The sequence below is a fragment of the Mobula hypostoma genome, chromosome X2 (genome assembly GCF_963921235.1).
Source record: "Mobula hypostoma chromosome X2, sMobHyp1.1, whole genome shotgun sequence".
In the NCBI taxonomy this organism is placed as follows: domain Eukaryota; kingdom Metazoa; phylum Chordata; class Chondrichthyes; order Myliobatiformes; family Myliobatidae; genus Mobula; species Mobula hypostoma.
The window spans coordinates 36951535-36972077 of record NC_086129.1 but is presented as its reverse complement, the minus strand read 5'-3'; the positions used below and the strand labels follow the sequence as shown (position 1 = coordinate 36972077).

The window sequence follows — 20543 nt, the reverse complement described above, 5'->3', positions numbered from 1 at the left end:
GAAAACATCTCTCTCCCACTCCTGTTGGTCTTCTCTAGAGTTGGTATTTGGCCCTATTTACCAACTCATTGTGAATCCTAACTGTGAACCTTAGTCGTAACCAGTAAACATATTGGCTGATTTTCAAAATTATCTTTGATTAATATTCAGATTGTAGCATGATGTGCCCACAAGTAATGGACCAAACCTGGTAAATGTAAGGATTTGGATGGGAGAAAAATTTTGATTCTGTTAGTCTGGTCTGTAGTTTTTTTTGAAGGGGGAAGAGTGATCCTTGAGTTATCAGGAAACTTTGTAAAGTTTGCTATTGTTTTTAAGTGTACAGTCAGAAGTATGAATATTTGGGATTGAGTGTTGGATTGTTCTGTGGCACAATAGTCCTTGGTCAACTAGAATTCAAGATTTAAATTGCATAGTGCAGCACAATTGAAGCTTGAACAGTTGAGATAGTTAAAATGTGGAAGAATTTCCTCTCGGCTCTGAAAGCATTAATGTGGTGGAAGGCTAATTCGTTTATAATCCATGCAGTCTATGTTCAGTAATGCAAATCTCTCAAATTATACCCAGAAACCTTTGTTTGGCTGGAATATCAGTGCCCAGAGTTGTTATTAACATGGAACATTCTGTAACTAAAGTAAATAGATGTTCAGCTGAGCCTGTTAGCATTTTGTATAAGAGCAATAGGACATCTTATAATTTGATACATGGCCTCCTGCTGAGACACTGTGTTGGGCTTACAAAAATTAACTTTTTCAAGCAGAAAGTGGAATGGTTAATATAACAAAACATTTAATAAGCCCCATGAATCCCTGTAGCGCTAAAGGCATTGTATAAATACGAACTGGTGAAAACGGTTTCTCAAGCCATTGATTTTATACTAGCCTTGCAATTGGAGATGGAAAATGAAAAATTTCAATATCATTTACAATGCCTTTTTAAAAGTATTCAGCCCAACCCTTTGTTCATGTAAATGAATATTCCAACCAAGGATTTTGATCAATTTAACTGTGAATTTTTATTTATGAATCATTTTTTTCACAGTAGAGCCCAAAAAATGGAAAATTTTAAACATGAAAAACTAAAGATTCAAAAACTGAAATGTTAGTAGTTCAAAAAGTATTCATTCCCCTTTGCTCAGGACTTAGTTGAACCATCTATCATAGCTGTTACAGCCGGTAGTCTTCATGCAAAGCTGGAGGAGCTTTTGCAGTGTGATAGAGCAAGATTTGCCCATTCCACCTTACAAAACTGCTTAAGCTGTGTCAGGTTAGTTGAACAGTGGTGAACAGCAATCTTGAGGTCTTGCTAGAGATGTTCGATCGGGTTAAGGTCAGGACTCAGCCACTCAAGGACATCAATTTTCTTCATTTGAAGCTACTCCATGGTTGCTTTGGCAGTGTGCTTTGGGTTGTTGTCCTGCTGAAAGACAAACTTTCTCTCCAGTGTAAGTTTTCTGGCAGAGGCTAGCAGATTTTTATCCAGAATCTCCTTATTTAGCAGCATTCATCTTCCCATCGACCTGGCTGGTGGCGTAGTGGCATCAGTGCCGGACTTCGGGATGAAAGGTCCCGAGTTTGAATCCAGCTGGCTCCCCTGCACGCTTTCATCCGTGCTGGGTTACGAGCTGGTGATCTCTTTGGAAACTCACCTGGCAAACCACTGCTGTAACTTGCCTCGTACGTGGTTCCCCACTACGTCAGAGAGGTGTGGAGGGAAATCGTCCGCTAACCAGAGAAACTCCGGATGTGACATACCCTTCCTTTCCATCTTCCCATCAATCCTGACCAGATTTCCAGTCCCTGCTGCTGAAAAGCATCCCCATAGCATGCTGCTCCCTCCACCATACTTTGCAGTTGGGATGCTGTTACCTGGCTGATCTGCAGTATTAGATTTATAGTCGTAGTCATCGTCATACTTTATTGATCCCGGGGGAAATTGGTTTTTGCTACAGTTGCACCATAAATAATTAAATAGTAATAAAACCATAAATAATGAAATAGTAATATGTAAATTATACCAGGAATAAATAATTAGATAGTAATATGTAAATTATGTCAGGAATAAATAATTAAATAGTATGTAAATTATGCCAGGAGCGAATGTATTGCCAAAAAGTAATACTTTAGTCTCATCTGACTGCAAGACCTTCTTCCACATACTTGCAGTATCTTCTAAGTGGTACTTTGCAAAGTCTTTTTTTAGTCAGGGCTTCTTTCTTGCCACTCTTCCATAAGTACCCTTAACACTGTCTTGTTTGGCTGTACTCGTATATGGTTGAATGACAAACTTGAATTGATTTGGAATTGTATTGAATTGTGCAAGGCCTTGGAGATTATGAAGCCATGAGCTTCATCTCCAGGCAACACACATCAAAGTTGCTGGTGAACGCAGCAGGCCAAGCAGCATCTGTAGGAAGAGGTGCAGTCGACGTTTCAGGCTGAGACCCTTCGTCAGGACTAACTGAAGGAAGAGTGAGTAAGGGATTTGACAGTTGGAGGGGGAGATCCAAAATGATAGGAGAAGACAGGAGGGGGAGGGATGGAGCCAAGAGCTGGACAGGTGATAGGCAAAAGGGGATACGAGAGGATCATGGGACAGGAGGTCCGGGAAGAAAGACAAGGGGGGGGGACCCAGAGGATGGGCAAGAGGTATATTCAGAGGGACAGAGGGAGAAAAAGGAGAGTGAGAGAAAGAATGTGTGCGTAAAAATGAGTAACAGATGGGGTACGAGGGGGAGGTGGGGCCTTATCGGAAGTTAGAGAAGTTGATGTTCATGCCATCAGCTTGGAGGCTACCCAGATGGAATATAAGGTGTTGTTCCTCCAACCTGAGTGTGGCTTCATCTTTACAGTAGAGGAGGCCGTGGATAGACATATCAGAATGGGAATGGGATGTGGAATTAAAATGTGTGGCCACTGGGAGATCCTGCTTTCTCTGGCGGACAGAGCGTAGATGTTCAGCAAAGCGGTCTCCCAGTCTGCGTCGGGTCTCACCAATATATAAAAGTCCACATCAGGAGCACCGGACGCAGTATATCACCCCAGTCGGCTCACAGGTGAAGTGTTACCTCACCTGGAAGGACTGTTTGGGGCCCTGAATGGTGGTAAGGGAGGAAGTGTAAGGGCATGTGTAGCACTTGTTCCGCTTACACGGATAAGTGCCAGGAGGGAGATCAGTGGGGAGGGATGGGGGGGACGAATGGACAAGGGAGTTGTGTAGGGAGCGATCCCTGCGGAATGCAGAGAAGGGGGGGAGGGAAAGATGTGCTTAGTGGTGGGATCCCGTTGGAGGTGGCGGAAGTTACGGAGAATAATATGTTGGACCCGGAGGCTGGTGGGGTGGTAGGTGAGGACCAGGGGAACCCTATTCCTAGTGGGGTGGCGGGAGGATGGAGTGAGAGCAGATGTACGTGAAATGGGGGAGATGCGTTTAAGAGCAGAGTTGATAGTGGAGGAAGGGAAGCCCCTTTCTTTAAAAAAGGAAGACATCTCCCTCGTCCTGGAATGAAAAGCCTCATCCTAAGAGCAGATGCGGCGGAGACGGAGGAATTGCGAGAAGGGGATGGCGTTTTTGCAAGAGACAGGGTGAGAAGAGGAATAGTCCAGATAGCTGTGAGAGTCAGTAGGCTTATAGTAGACATCAGTGGATAAGCTGTCTCCAGAGACAGAGACAGAAAGATCTAGAAAGGGGAGGGAGGTGTCGGAAATGGACCAGGTAAACTTGAGGGCAGGGTGAAAGTTGGAGGCAAAGTTAATAAAGTCAACGAGTTCTGCATGCGTGCAGGAAGCAGCGCCAATGCAGTCGTCGATGTAGTGAAGGAAAAGTGGGGGACAGATACCAGAATAGGCACGGAACATAGGTTGTTCCACAAACCCAACAAAAAGGCAGGCATAGCTAGGACCCATACGGGTGCCCATAGCTACACCTTTAGTTTGGAGGAAGTGGGAGGAGCCAAAGGAGAAATTATTAAGAGTAGGGACTAATTCCGCTAGACGGAGCAGAGTGGTGGTAGAGGGGAACTGATTAGGTCTGGAATCCAAAAAGAAGCGTAGAGCTTTGAGACCTTCGTGATGGGGGATGGAAGTATATAAGGACTGGACATCCATGGTGAAAATAAAGCGGTGGGGGCCAGGGAACTTAAAATCATCGAAAAGTTTAAGAGCGTGAGAAGTGTCACGAACATAGGTCGGAAGGGATTGAACAAGGGGTGATAAAACAGTGTCGAGGTATGCAGAAATGAGGTCGGTGGGGCAGGAGCAAGCTGAGACAATAGGTCGGCCAGGACAGGCAGGTTTGTGGATCTTGGGTAGGAGGTAGAAACGGGAAGTGCGGGGTGTGGGAACTATAAGGTTGGTAGCAGTGGATGGGAGATCCCCTGAGCGGATAAAGTCAGTGATGGTGTGGGAGACAATGGCCTGGTGCTCCTTAGTGGGATCACGATCGAGGGGTAAATAAGAGGAGGTATCCGCGAGTTGTCGCTGTGCGTCGGCAAGGTAGAGGTCAGTACGTCAGACTACAACAGCACCCCCCTTATCGGCGGGTTTAATAATAAGGTTGGGATTAGTGCGGAGGGAGTGGAGAGCAGAGCGTTCCGAAGGAGTGAGGTTGGAATGGGGACAAGGTGCGGTGAAGTCGAGACGGTTGATGTCCCGTTGGTAGTTAGCGATAAAGAGATCCAGAGCAGGCAGAAGACCAGAGCGGGGTGTCCATGAAGAAGAGGAGGGTTGAAGACGGGAGAAGGGGTCATCGGTGGGGGTGGAAGAGTCCTTGCCGAAGAAGTAGGCTCGGAGACGGAGACGGCGGAAGAAAAGTTCCGCATGGTGGCGAACACAGAACTCGCTGAGGTGTGGGCGAAGTGGGACAAAGGTGAGGCCCTTACTGAGAACAGAGCGTTCTGCCTCCGACAGTTGAAGGTCGGAGGGGATGGTAAAGACCCGGCACGGATGAGAGCTGGGATCAGAGGGGGGAGGGGGGAGGCTGGGGGTGTCAGTGGAGAGGGGAGGGTTGGGGTGAGAGGAAGATGGAGCCTCTGAGTACCCAGGAGCTGATGGTGGGATCTGAGGAAGACGGGGCTGCGGAGTGGTGGTGGGGGAAGGGGAGACGGGAGTCACAATAGCAGCACTTGAAGACCCGGCCTGGAGTTCAAGGCTGGAGTCGCAGTTGGTGGTTGCGCAATCGCTGTGAAGGTGTCCATGGTCGTTGCTGGAGTCCGGGTTTTGAATATGCCCTGAGGTGTTGGAGCCGTCGAGATCAATGGCACGGGCCGCAATCTGAAGTTCATGCCTGCTAGCGTCGGGGCCGGCAGGCTCTGGAGTCCGTAGATGTAGGATCTTGCAATCTTTGCCTAACATGACAAAGTCAAAAAAACGGCGATTGCAGGCGTGAATCCGACGGAGGATGAAATAACGGGTAGGACCATTACAGACGGTGAAGAAAGTGTCCCGAAGGTGTGGAAGGGTCTGGGATAGGGACACCAAGTACCTCCTCATGGCGGAGAGAGTCGCCTTCAGAGCTTGACGGGAGAAGCGGCGAGAGGCAGAGTCAATAAAATGTGAGTACCTGGGATCCTCAGAAGGTCCAAATTGAGAGGCTTGGAAACGAATCCTAAAGCCAACTGGAGTAAGTTGGCGACGGAGGCACGTTCCAAGAAAGGATATATGGCTGTGATAGCGAGTCTGAGTCAAAGTGTGGTCGAAAAGTTGAAGAGCCGAAGAAATTACAGATGGGGAGCAGTGAGAGATGGTTTCACTGAACTCCCGTCGAAGAGAGGATCTAAACTTCTTCGGTGTAGGCATCACCGGAAGAGGCTTCGCAGTAGTGAATTTAAACGCAAACAACAGGAATTCTGCAGATGCTGGAAATTCAAGCAACACACATCAAAGTTGCTGGTGAACGCAGCAGGCCAAGCAGCATCTCTAGGAAGAGGTGCAGTCGACGTTTCAGGCCGAGACCCTTCGTCAGGACTAACTGAAGGAAGAGTGAGTAAGGGATTTGAAAGTTGGAGGGGGAGGGGGAGATCCAAAATGATAGGAGAAGACAGGAGGGGGAGGGATAGAGCCAAGAGCTGGACAGGTGATAGGCAAAAGGGGATACGAGAGGATCATGGGACAGGAGGGCCGGGAAGAAAGACAAGGGGGGGGGACCCAGAGGAAGGGCAAGAGGTATATTCAGAGGGACAGAGGGAGAAAAAGGAGAGTGAGAGAAAGAATGTGTGCATAAAAATGAGTAACAGATGGGGTACGAGGGGGAGGTGGGGCCTTATCGGAAGTTAGAGAAGTCGATGTTCATGCCATCAGGTTGGAGGCTACCACGGAATATAAGGTGTTGTTCCTCCAACCTGAGTGTGGCTTCATCTTTACAGTAGAGGAGGCCGTGGATAAACATATCAGAATGGGAATGGGATGTGGAATTAAAATGTGTGGCCACTGGGAGATCCTGCTTTCTCTGGCGGACAGGACGCTTCATCTCCAGTTGCAGTCACTGATTTCTGCAGCTCACTCAGTGACTTTTGGCATCTCAGTAGCTCAACAAGTTTCATTCTTCTCCAGTGACTAGTTTTAGAGGCGAGCCCTGACCTTAGCAATGTGGCTGTGGTTTCATATTGTGTCCACTTTTCCATGATGGATTGCATTGAGCACTGAGGTATAGTACTTTGCAAAAGTCTTAGGCACATATATATAGTTAGGGGGCCTAAGACTTTTGCACAGTACTGTATTTGTCAACATGGAGTGGAAAGAGTTTTAAAATCTGGCGGGAACAAAGAATGTTGAGAATGGCGAGGGTGGAGCACCGCAGGAGGTGTGTGGGACAGGTGGCAGAAGAGGAGTGCCAGGGGTAGGGTGGGGGAGGTAGTGTGAGTGCAGACACACCCAGCTCTGAGACATCAGACAAGGTCATTTGATTCCAAACAGTTGGTTTAGTTATCATTACAAAATGTCTTTCTCATGCTTCCTGCTCCCTCTCCCTTCCCTTTTTCCCCAACCGTTCCCCTCTCCCTGCCCTCTTGCTACTCTCCATCCACAATAGAGACCCATATCAGAATCAGGTTTATCACTCACATATGTCATGAATTTTTTTTTGCAGGAGCAGTACAGTGAAATACATAAAATTACTGTTGTACTCTGCAAAAGTCTTAGGCACCCAAGCTATAATATATAAATATATATTTGCAAGAAAAAGTTTCTGAACCCTTTGCAGTTACCTGGTTTTCTGCATTAATTACTAGTAAAATGCAGTGTGATCGTCATCTAAGTCACAATAATAGACAAACACAATCTGCCTAAACTAATAACGCACAAACAATTGTACTTCTCATTACTGAGTACACCATTTAAACAATCACAGTTAAGGTTGAAAGAAGTATGTGAACCTCTGGGGTAATGCCTTCCACAAAAGCTATTTGGAGTCAGTCAATGAGATGAGATTGGAGGTGTGGGTTGTAGAGGTGCCCTGCCCTATTTTTTTTTTAAAAAAAAGACATAGGTTACTGGTAGGGCCTGCTCTTCTCAAGAAATATCTGTTTATGTGCACCAAGCCTTGATCAAAACAACTTTTAGAGGACCTTAGAAGGATTGCAGAGATGCATGAAGCTGGAAGAAGCTTCATGCATTGGAAAACTGCAAAACAGGTTTTCAGACAATGACCCAGTGTCAGTGTGGAAGGGGCTCCAAGAGATCACCAGCTACAAGAAACCATTCCCCCAGGCTGTGGAGAATCATCAACTGGCTGACGATCTGAACAAGTTTTATTGTAGATTCGACACCTTCATTCCCCCCAGCCAAAACACAGACCTACCTGAAACCCCCATCATCCATCAGCCCGACATCTCAGTATCCACTTTCTCACCCCACATTACAAAAACTGCTCCCCCTTCCCCCTTCACTTCAACCCTCTTGTACCTGCACTCAGGATCTGTGAGAGGGAGGTGAGTCAGCTGTCCCGGAAACAGAAGACCAGGAAAGCGCCAGGCCCAGATGTCAGTGGATCACAAGCTTCCTGACTGACAGGGTGCAGCAAGTGAGGCTGGGGAGCATCATTTCTAGCACCTGGACAATCAGTACCGGTGCCCCCCAGGGATGTGTGCTCTCCCCACTGCTCTGCTCCCTTTACACTAATGACTGCACTTCACAGGATCCATCTGTTAAACTCCTGTAGTTTGCAGATGACACAACTGTCATTGGCCTTATCTGAGACGGTGATGAGTATGCATACAGATGGGTGGTGGAACGGCTGGCCCTCTGGTGTGGTCAGAACAATCTGGAGCTAAATACACTCAAGACTGTGGAGATGACAGTGGACTTCAGGAGGAACCTCCCAATACTACCCCTCCCCCCCGACTCACTATACTCAACAGTATTGTGTCTGCTGTGGAGACCTTCAGGTTTCTGGGTGTCACAATCTCCCAGGACCTGAAGTGGACATCCAATGTGGACACTCTTATCAAAAAGGCTCAGCAGAGGTTGTATTTCCTACGTCAACTCAGGAAGTACAACCTGCCTCAGGAGCTGCTGATTCAATTCTATTCAGGAATAATCCAGTCTGTTCTCTGTTCGTCCATCACTGTCTGGTTTGGATCAGCTACCAAACAAGACAAGAATAGACTCCAAAGAACCGTCAGGGCTGCGGAAAGGATTATTGGTGTGAAGCTGCCCTGGATCCAGGACTTATATGTATCTAGAGTCAGGAAGCGAGCAAGCAGCATCATTGTAGACCCATCACACTTTGGACGTCACCTGTTCCAACTCCTTCCTCCTGGTAGGCGCTTTAGATCATTGTATGCCAGGACAAATGGGTACAAGAACAGTTTCTTTCCGTATGCCATCAGTCTTATGAACACTTGAATTTTAGTCTATTATAAACCAAGTCCACCTGTACATACACAGGTATACCTCATTGTATATAGTTCACGATTACTTGTACTATTGTTTTGTTTACTTTTTGATCCGAGAGCTCAGGGAAACCAGCACCAAATTCCCTGTATGTGTCTACATACTTGGCGATAATAAAGGATTCTGATTCTGATTCTGATTCTGAAAAGCATTTCTAAAGACCTTAGTGCTCATCAGTCTGCAAACAGAGGAAATTCAGTACTTCTGCTACTCTCCCTAGGAGTGGGTATCCTGCAAAGATCACACCAAGAACACAACATGCAATGCTGAAGGAGATGAAAAAGAACCCAAGGGTAACAGCAAAAGACCTGCATAAATCTCTAGAACTTGCTAAAGTCTCTGTTCATGTCTCCACAATAAAAAAAACACTGAAGGAGAAGGTGTTCATGGAAGGACACCACGGAGGAAACCACTGCTCTCTAAAAAAAAACACATTGCTGCATGTCTCAAGTTTGCAAAGGACCACCTGGATGTTCCACAGCACTTCTGGGACAATGTTCTGTGGACAGATGAGACAAAAGTTGAAATTTTTGGCAGAAATGCACACCACTATGCTTGTCACCCCAGCTGTGAAGCATGGTGGAAGGAGCATCATGGTTTGGGGCTACTTCGCTACCTCAGTGCCTGAACAGTTTGCAATTGTTGAGGGAACAATGAATTCAAAATTGTATGAAGACATTTTACAGGAGAATATTAGGGTAGCGGTCCATCACCTGAGGCTTAATAGAAGTTGGATGATGCAACAAGTTGATGGTCCGAAAGAGAAAAGTAAATCAACAACAGAATGGTTTGAAAAGAAGAAAATTTGTGTTTTGGAATCGCCACGTCAAAGTCCAGACCTTAACCCAACAGAGATGCTGTGGCATGACCTGAAGAGGGCTGTTCATGCTAGGGATCCCAAAAATATTGATAAACTAAAATGGTTCTGCATGGAGGAATGGTCTAAAGTTCCTCCTTGCTGTTGCACAAGTGCGATCCGTAGCTACAGGAAATATTTGGTGGAGGTTATTGCTGCTAAAGGAGGTTCTACCAGTTATTAAAAACAAGGGGTCACATACTTTTTCCATCCTGGACTGTGAATGATTAAACAATTTATTTAATGAAGACATTTGGAGAAAATCAGAAGTTGAACTTTTGATCCTTGATTTGACTTTGAGAAAAGGTGGGGCTCTTTTACCTGCTACTATCATTTGATTTGAGTTAATTAAGATGGTCCCCTTCTGATTTTTGGGTAAATGGATTTGGTTGGCGGATTGATGTCGTTCTTTCATGGAAGCTTGTATGGCGTATAGCTCCGGGTTTGTGCTCCAAATGTTTTTTTTTTGTTAGGGTTTTTGTTTTAGTTAGCAAAGTTCTTTTTCCTTCTTTCTTTTTTCCAAAAAAAAAGCTTTAACATTTTGTTTTTAAAAAAATTATTATTGATATATTGTTTAACTTGGTTGATAGTTTAACTCTTATTGTACATGTTGATATGTCGACTCGATTACTTCAATGTATTTTTTTGTTGATTTTCAATAATTAATAAAAACATTAAAAAAATGTTGACATGAAAAGTACAATTGTTTGTTATTTGTTTAGGCAGAGTGTGTTTGTCTATTATTGTGATCTTGATGACGATCAGACCACATTTTATGAGTAATTAATGCAGAAAACCAGGTAATTGCAAAGGGTTCATAAACTTTTCCTTGTAGCTGTATGTGCCTAACACTTTTGCACAATACTGTATGTTCAGTGCCTTTAAGATGGTATTGTACCCTTTCTCAGATTTGTACTTTATTATGATTTCTCTGATTTGACTTGGAAGCTCTTTTATCTTCATTTTGGTTTGGTCTGTTAAATCTGCCATACTCTTGGAACTTACCCCCCCCCCCCCCCCAGGTATTTATTCTTATGAATTTGTTGAAAACAGGTCATCCTTCAATTTTTTTACATCAACAAACTGGGTGAGTTGGTAAGGTAGTAGAGTATATTATACCTGAGGAAAGTAGTAATTACCAAGGGAATGAATATTTCTTTCAGCCTCTCAATTTTTTTTAAAAATTCAAATTTTTATTATATATTCTCATTTTACAAAGCAATACAGCATATCACAGAGCAGATACAGTACAGCATATTTACACAGTCATCCCATGACAGGAAAACAAATAAAACTTAGAGACAGAAAGAAGTTCTAATTTAAGTTTAAATTAACATACAACCAAAATTGATCCCACACGTCTTGCACTTTTCCCTCACTGTTAATTCTTCCCAACGTGTTCATATGATGAAATCTTAATCATTTCCTCAGTCCATTCCTTCACAGTGGGACATCTGGGTTTTTTCCAGTTTTGCAATATAATTCTTGCAACTGTGATGAGACCCACCTTTAAAATAGAAAATTTGTCATTGTTTACCTTGGGTATCATTGTCCTATCACCCAAGAGACAAAGCCATGGGCACAAGGGCAGTGTCGAACCTGACCAATCCCCCAACAAATCGAGAACTTTACACCAAAATGGACGAACCATGGAACACTCCCAAATCGTGTGAAAACGTGCCCACCTCATTTTTACACTTCCAGCATAAATTATTATCAACAATCCCTGTTTTGTACAGTCTAGTTGGTGTCCAGTAATATCTGTGTACTATCTTGCACTGAATAAATTTCCCTCTCGCTTCCCGAATATGTCTACCCACATTTGATAAAATATTTGACCATTTATTATCTTCAATATCGCTTCCATGATCCTTCTGCCATACTGCTTTGAGATTGTTACACGATTCACCCACAGAATGCTTGAACATTTTATAAAACACTGATGCTTTATGAACTTCCTGTGGAAACGTATTCAGTTAGAGAGTTACTTTGTGGGTTACCGTTCTTAAATATGCTACTACTGCAATGTTTTATTTGTAAGTACTTCCAAAAATTCCCTTTATCTACAGTTATATTTCCTCTGCAAATCCACATATGACATAAAAATCCCATTCTCATAGAGATCACCTACTGTATTTACACCTTTAATCTTCCATTTTTGATTTTTAGTAAATTGTTTACAGTTTGTTTTGATTTGTCATGATGCACGATGTTTTGTAGATTAGCTCAAAATCCTACTTCAAAATTTCAAATTTAGAGAACGATACTAAAATGTGCAAGTAGTTGTGGGGTCTGAGTACTTTTTCAAGGCACTGTATGTGTGTATTTTTTGAGTGCCTCATTCAAAGGGTAGATTTTTGTGATGTTCCTGTGAGTTTTGGATTTCTTAAGTTGAATTTCTAACTGCAATAAGGATCTTCCAGAACTGAAAGCTTGATAAGAAATAAAGAATGGAATGAGACTTGAAGCGAGCATTTTGTACTTGTCCTTAAGATGGAAGATGCTAACAGCATCCCAATAGTAGTAGGAAAATCCAGGGAGAGGGGAGGTTGGGATTTCAAAAGAAAAATGGATTTGATGGCTTATTTCCTAAAGTTTTAAAAGATGTGGCCATAAAGGTAATGATTGCATTGGCTATGCCTAACATCTTTGTGGAAGCGCTGTAATCCATTGTTAAGGAGATAGCAGCCATATGTAATTAGTCAATATAATTTTATGAAAGAGAAATTTCGATAAATTTATTGAAAATATATTGAGCAATGTGGAAGGAGTAGCAGAACTAGTGTTTGGGATGTGTTTGAATTTCTGAGGCATCATAAAGAATACTAGAGAAGATTAGAATTGTAATGTATCTTAATATATCACAACAGCTAGAGGACTGGCAAGCAAACATAAAACATTTGGGATAAGGGGGTATTTTTTCTACTGGCTGGCTGAAGCTAGTGGTGTGCTTTGAGTCTGGCAGGAATTTACAGTCCATTCTAGTGACTCAGATGAAGAGCCTAGGTATATTATAGCCAAAGTTGCAGGAGTTGTATAGAGGATAGTCTGCAAGGTGATATAACTAGTTTAAATGAGCAAAAACTGTATTGATAATTAGTCACGCCAGTATTGTGTTGACATTCATACATCACATTCAATGCAAATTTCTGGAGTTAGGAATTAATTACACAGATGTGACTTGCCACATTCAGTGCTGCAAAGTGGCTCACTTACACAACTAATGGTCTGCTTGGTCATATTGTAATCACTTTTGCAAAATTACTAGTAATTGAGAGGGCAGGTGAATGGGGGAACAGCCATAATGAAATGGTGAAGAGCACCATGGGCTGAATGGTCTAATTCTCCTCCTATGTTGTATGGGCTTATACAGTTTGAGTTTACTTATGGTAGCATCTTTTGCTACAATAAACTACAGTATAAGAAAATAAAGCAGTGAGCAGCCTGCCCCCTTCATTTCGTAATGTCATACTGATTGGATCTTGGCCTTGGGTCTACTTTCCACCCTGTTCTGTGTAACTCACCAACAGACCAAAAATTGTTTTTGATAGGGTTGTGTTTAATGGCAAAGGACTTGCTACTGCAGTGAGAAATAGAATAAAAGAAAATCTGAATTTGATCAGTCCAGAAAGAACAAAGAATATTGTCTGATGTAAAGCATATGTTTTCTTTATCCTTATTGTTTGGAACTTGTCATGTATTTTGTTGTTGGAGGAATTATTTCACCAAGTGACAGTGAAGATACTGCAACTTTGGCAGTGACATCGTTAGATCCCATAGAAATGCTGCCACTGACTACATAGTGGTCTCTTTTTAAATAGTTGCTTATTTCTAATGTGCTCCATATGTAATACTTAAAACTAAGAGCATTTACTCAAATGGCAATATAGTGAGGAATAATTTGTGGAGCTAATTGTGGCAAGACATGGGAAATAGATGAAGATGAGAGGGCATACAGGAGCAAGATATATGAGCTAGTTGAGTGGTTTCACAGCAACAACCTTGCACTCAATGTTAAACGAAAGTTGATTGAGGACTTCAGGAAGGGTAAGACGAGGGAACACAAACTAATCCTCAGAGGGATCAGAAGTGGTGAGAGTGAGTAATTTCAAGTTTCTGGGTGTCAAGACCTCTGAGGATCTAGCCTGGTCCCAATATATTGATGCAGCTACAATGAAGGCAAGGCAGTAGCTATATTTCATTAGGAGTTTGAAGGCATTTGGTTTGTCAACTAAAACACTCAAGCTTCTACAAATGTACTGTGGAGAGCACTCTGACAGGTTGCACCACTGTCTGGTATGGGCGAGGGGCTACTGCACAGGGGACTGAATGAACCCATGAACACTACATCACTTTTTTAATAGAAATTATTTCTGTTTTTGCATTATTTTAAAATCTATTCAATATGCATATATGTGCTTACTGTAATTGATTTACATAGTTTTCTTTCTATATTATGTATTGCATTGTACTGCTGTTGCTAAGTTAACACATTTCACGACATGCTGGTGATAATAAACATGATTCTGAATCCAGTTCTTGATTTCTATTCTGTTTACAATATGAGTAGAAGCTGGGACTTCTGTGTAGCTGGAATCATTTTTTACAAATTCTGTTCTCTTGTGTTATTGAGGGTTCCTCACGTGATTGGAAACTGTGGGTACTAGTAGCTGATGCAGATCTAAATTTGAAAAGTGAGTTAAAAGTATCTGTCTCTCTTATTTATTGGGGGGCGTACCCACAATGATTTTAGATTAATCTAAATTGGTCAGTCTCTGAGGTGTAGTCAGGATACGAAGCTGATTCCTTTTTATTTATGGAGCTGTAATGTTATCATTTAATAAGGTTTCTCCTTTTGTATAATTTTAAACATTTTGCAGACACAATGTAAAGGATAGTTTGCCATTTGGGAAAAATGTATTTTAAATTGCAGCATGGAACTGATTAGGGTTAACAACTCTTGCAGGTGGCAATCAGTTAGGAAGGCCTTTAGTGAAAGTTTTTAATATAAAAATAAACTGAAATTATATAGGGTGAGACTGTATCTGTAATGTAGCAAATTCTAGTCTCTCTAACAAAGGAAGAATGCACTTGCAATTGAGAGAATGCAATGAAGGATACCAGTCTGTTTCCTGGAATGAGGAAAGAATTGCTCTTTGAGGTGTGATTAAGCAGATGGCCTATAGTTCCTGGATGTTTGAAAGATGAGAGGTGTTTTCATTGACCATAAAATTCTTACGGAGTTTATCAGAGTAGATAGAGTAATGATGTTTCCCCCGGCTGGGGTGTGTAAAACTAGGACTCCAAATTTCAAAGTGGGTGTTTGCCATTAAGGGCTGAGATGGGAAGATATTTCATCACTCAGGATGGGGAATCATTGGAATTGTCAACTCAGGATGCCTGTAAAAAATTAGTTGCTGACTGAGATTTTTGGATATTAAGAAATTGAGGGCTATATGGGCAGATGCTGGAAAGTGATGTGGAGTTTAAAGATCAACCATAATCTTGAATGAAGAAGCAGGAGTGAGGACTTTGTTATTTCTAATGTTCTGTCAGTTACTATTTTATCTTCAAAATAGCAGATGCCTTGATCTCTTGTAACCTTCCTAATTCCACTTCAACTACAACTCAGATGCAGTTGCTTAAACTCTTTCTAGATGTACTGCTGACTCATTCAGTTGTCAGGTTCACTTCCCTTACGCTGAGCAGGGAAGTTGAAAAATAGAAGTGTAACTTTGTTCTCCTGTTCTTAACCTCAGTAACTTCTCCTCCTTCCCACTTCCCTAATAATGGGATAAGGTCTTATTTAGTATTTGTTTCTCTAAACAGGAGTTCAATAGTTGTGACATTTTTCTCATGAAACAAGCTGCAGCCTCTCCCAAATTTTCTTGCTTCAATATGTATCCTGGAGTACCAATCCATGTGTTTCGTCACTATAGATTTCACCTAAGGTTGCAGATAGAAATCTATCGACAAGCCAATTCATTAGGTAATTAAGTGGAGTGGTCTTTATGCTTGAACCACTTCTGTCTCCACCTAGCAACTCTTGGCAGTTTTTAAGTAATTGTGTGAACTGATAGAAGTAGATCACATTGCCTGTCTATTACACCTTCATGATCACCTCTCAGCTCCCAAAATTAAGGTGATATTGGGAACAATTTTAGCAACATGACTGGTTGGATTGCTTTACAAAGACCCAGCAAGGAATCAAATTATGGCTAAATAGCATCCTCTTTTCTGATCTTTACTCAGTTAAGTTAACTTAATGAGTTAGAAAAGGGAAGGAATGCATTTTGGAAGGGGGAAAATGGAGAGGATATAGATGAAGAATGTTAAACTTAGAAAGAATTGGGTCTGTGAATTAGAATAGGGAATAAAAGAAATTCCATTTAAAGCAAATTCTAAAAAAAAGTTTGAAAAAGGCAGTGAATACATATTTGAAACAAATTGCATCTAGAGAAAGAAATGCCTTTTTCAGAGAATTGATAAAGACAGGGACCCTTGGCCCAACAATCTGCTGTGGAAATTCAGGGTATTTAGCTTACTGGCCACATCTGGGCCTTTGGATGTTTCTTTGTGATTTGACCTGGATTTCTGACATGATTGCAGTGGCAAGGCAGCCAAGGAGAAGGTCTGAAGGCTGGTTCTGCTTTGTGTGTATTTTGTGGTCTATATTTCCTCTGTCAACCTTTACATAAACTCATGGAACTATGCACTAAAACTTGATTGTTCTAAGATCAGAAAATGTCTGAAACACTTGGCAAGTTGGCTGCATTTGTGGAGAAACAGCTAGACTTCAGGTTGATCATGTGTTGGGGTCATTGATCTGAAATGTTTTGATTTTCCTTTCATAGTTGTTACCTGATTTGAAGGCTGTTTCCTGTATTTCTTTTTGTTTTACTATCGTCCAGCATTTACTGTTTATTTTGCTTTTGTATACTTTCGTAAGTTGACTGAAGTAAGGGGGTAGATTTTCACAACTCTGAGTTTTTTCAGTCAAAACAATATATGGAAATGGGACAAGGCTGTTTGGCTTCTCATGCTTTCTCAAAGCTGACATTTTTTTGACAGTACCAGTTTTCTGCATATCTTTCAGTTCCAAAATCTATTAATTTTTCACTTGTAGGCAGATCCACTGCATATCAGAATCAGGTTTATTATCACCGGCATGTGACGTGAGATTTGTTAACTTAGCAGCAGCAGTTCAATGCAGCATGTAATATAGCAGAGAAAAAAAAATAAAACATAATAAGTAAACAAGTAAGTCAATTACGTATACTGAATAGATTAAAAAAAAGTGCAAAAACAGAAATACTGTATATTTTAAAAAAAATAGTGAGGTAGTGTCCAAAACTTCGATGTCCATTTAGGAATCGGGTGGCAGAGGGGAAGATTTGGCTCTATATGTATAGTATATTGAGTAAACATATTTGTTAAGATGTGGGTTGTTTTGGAATCTTTTAAAGATTGCTTTGCAATCAGATAGTTGTTTGGTTGCAAAGAAAGATGGAGCAAAAGTTAACATGACTATCTGGTGTAAGAGAAAGCGTTCTTTCAAATTTTCTTTTAGAAAGCACATTTCCCTTAGAAACAGTATTAAATCTGATTTATATTTTAGATTAATCAAACATTAATGTAGTAAAATCTAGATACTTCAGAAGTAGTTATACACTATGTATTAAATGCATGTTCTTAACAGCAAGATTGGTGAGAAGTCATATCTTTCCCTGGAACTCTTAAAATTCTCAGGTACTGGAGGATATCAGAGTATTTCCTCAGTTTATACCTGCAAGTATTTAGAGATGATATCCAGGGAAGGAAGCTAATCCTATTTCAAACCAAAAGTGGACGATGACTTGGGGGGCGGGGGGGAGAAATAAATTTAGATAGAAATAGCTAAGTACAATTTGCAGAAGAGGTAAGGAGAATAATTTGGAAGACTTTTTAAGAAAATAGAAGCAATGAATACTAACTTAATACATGTACTTTGGATATTTTTAAAACAATGATTGTCTAAGACAAAACACCAAAAATAATAATTGGATTTCCTATGGGACAAATTACAAGTTTAAAAATGATTTCAAACAAATTATTTCACTTGAAAAAACAGTAGTCATCATTCATTACTACTTAATGAACTCTTTTTTTGCACTACCTTACTTCCCATTTTTCTATTTTCTATTTATGATTTATAATTTAAAATTTTAATATTTACTAATTTTAACTATTTTTAGTATTTAATATTTGTAATCCAGGGAGTGTGAAGCGGAGAATCAAATATCACTGTGATGATTGTATGTTCTAGTACCAATTGTTTGTTTGGCGACAATGAAGTATAAAGTATAAACAAGACATTATTGGCTTGGAATTTTGATAGCTTTTTGAACATGTACTTAAGATTTTGTCTTCCTGAATGTGATTTGGGAAAAAAGCACAGGATAACAGAAAATGTGTTCCATGCAAATGTATCTCAATTAATTTTCATTGTTGTTCCGGCTCTCTCTGTAAAATAAAACTTGTGCACTACTGGTTGACTTAAGTGAATAATTGCTTTTGTTTTCGAGAGGACTTTGTTAAATACTTCTGATTTGATTTTCATTTCCTTTTGTTCTATTTCTATTTACACATTTGTTTGTTCATTTTTAACTCCATGTAGGTGGTCAGACTGTGTCAGAATCCCAAAGTAGGACTGAAAAACAGCCCTCCGTATATTCTTGATCTCCTGCCAGACACTTACCAGCATCTGCGTCTGATCCTGAATCGATATGAGGGGAAAATGGAAGCCCTTGGAGAGAATGAATACTTCAGGGTCTTCATGGAAAACCTCCTTAAGAAGACTAAACAAACCATTAGCCTTTTCAAGGAAGGGAAAGAGAAAATGTATGAGGAGACATCACAGCCAAGGTAGGAATGAATTGTTTTTGTTCTAGTTTTAACTAGTGGTGCTAATAACTCTTGGGGTTGTGTCTGTATTTTGGTTTTTGCATAGTTCATGTAAATTGTGAGGAATAGTTTAAGGTATAAAATTTCTAAGTGAAATGTCACAGCCATTTTGTTCACACGTTTGTATAGCAGTTCTACCTTTAATACTTTGACACCTTGCTTCAAGCGTGGCAAACAAAGATTTTTCAGATTATACTCATCTCTCCCTTTTGTAAGAGGCCTGTCAGATTATTTCTGTTAACAGCTGGGAATATGTGATGAATACAGGATATGTGAGTTGGCATGTTCAACTACTGCAGGTTTGCAATGCAAAAGCTGATGGTGTCCTTGGTCAGACGTGCAAACTCTACTGCCTCACTTTGTGCATTTCTTGTAACCATACTTGTTAAATCTGAAAGACCAATTGTTTTGAAGGTCTGGATTCTGCACGCAATGTCAGTGGCAACTGGGTTTTCTATGCAGATCACAGGACCTCTTACTTGGCCTGATGGTTTATTATCAGCTTGTTGTCATGGCCTTAACAATTTCTGAATGCTATCATGAGGGCATACTTTCAAATGGGAGCAAATATTCATTATGTCCCATAATCTACCATTTGATGTGATATATCTGATTTGGTTCTAGTCTCATTTGCATTCCAGTCCTGTGGCAACCTTTTGGTCCCTTGTATATCAAAAATCTATTTGTCTCTGCCCTAAAAATATTCAAACACTCTGCTTCCATTGCCTTTTTGAAGTAAAGAATGTCAGATTATGCCCACAGGAAAAACAATCTCAGGGTTCTATTTGGTGAAATGTATGTACTCTGATAAATTTTTACTTTGAACTTAAGAGGAATGGTATGAATAATTGTACCTTAATTTAAGCTTAAACAAGTGACTCCTTATTCTTTTTCAGCAATGACTTCTAATTTTAGATACCCATATAACAAAAATGTCTTTTCCACATTTCCCCTTATGTGCCCCTCAGTGTTGTATGTGTTTTCATTGAAGCTGCCTCTCACTCTTTCAAACTCCAGTAGGTACAAGTACAATCTTTCTGACTTTTCCTCATTAAAAACAACCTGCCTGTTTCAGGCATTGTCTTTTTAAAAAAGACATTTGAACTGCTTCCAAGCATTAACATCCTTCATTAGATAAAGAGACCAATACCGGTCATGGTGCACTAGATATGGTCTAGTCAATGCCCTCTGTAACTTGAAGCATAAACTCCCTAGCAGTAAACATTGACATTCTGTTAAGCTTGGCTAATTGCTTGCTCAGCTGCTCATTAGCCTCTTGCAAAACATGCACATGATACCTGAATCCAATCTGCATCATTTATCATTTAGGTTTTTTTTGCCAAATGGAAATTCTACATTTACCTACACTGTTCTGTATTTTCCAAGGTATTCTAGACCATCAACTTTCATTTTCTACAAAAGCCTTTTACGAGGCAACATCTTGTCAAATGCATCAAGATAGCTTCTTATTTCATGAAACTGTTATTTTTATTTAGCAATTGTGCATTGCAGAGCCAAACAGAAGCATTCTGCTTTATCGAGTTGAATGTTGTCGGAGTGTCCATGATCTAGTTGAGAGGACAGTCCTCATCAGTCCTCTCACCTCATGCTCCACTATTCGAGTCACTGCTAAAAGCAGGATAGAGTAGAAATACTGAGCTAAGGGGCCAGATGCATGGGTGGCTGGCAAATGTCTTGCCATCCCATTCATTTTTGTGAGGTCACTGAGCTTGTTTTATAAGTAGGCAGGTTTTTCCCATTTATTTCTAGATTTTAAAGTGGTTTTATAAAATATTTTATTATTCCTTTATTTTAATCCATTTAAATTGATTTTAACATTCTTTGCCTATTCAATT

General features: G+C 40.9%; 1 protein-coding gene across 1 annotated transcript in view; it reads left to right on the top strand.

The window, feature by feature from the left end:
* Window positions 1–20543, top strand: part of cbl (Cbl proto-oncogene, E3 ubiquitin protein ligase) — a 151679-nt gene that overhangs the window by 23523 nt on the left and 107613 nt on the right. Inside the window, exon 2 of the mRNA XM_063038490.1 lies at window positions 18401–18648. Coding sequence (XP_062894560.1) covers window positions 18401–18648 — 248 coding nt within the window. The remainder of the gene's footprint in view (window positions 1–18400; window positions 18649–20543) is intronic.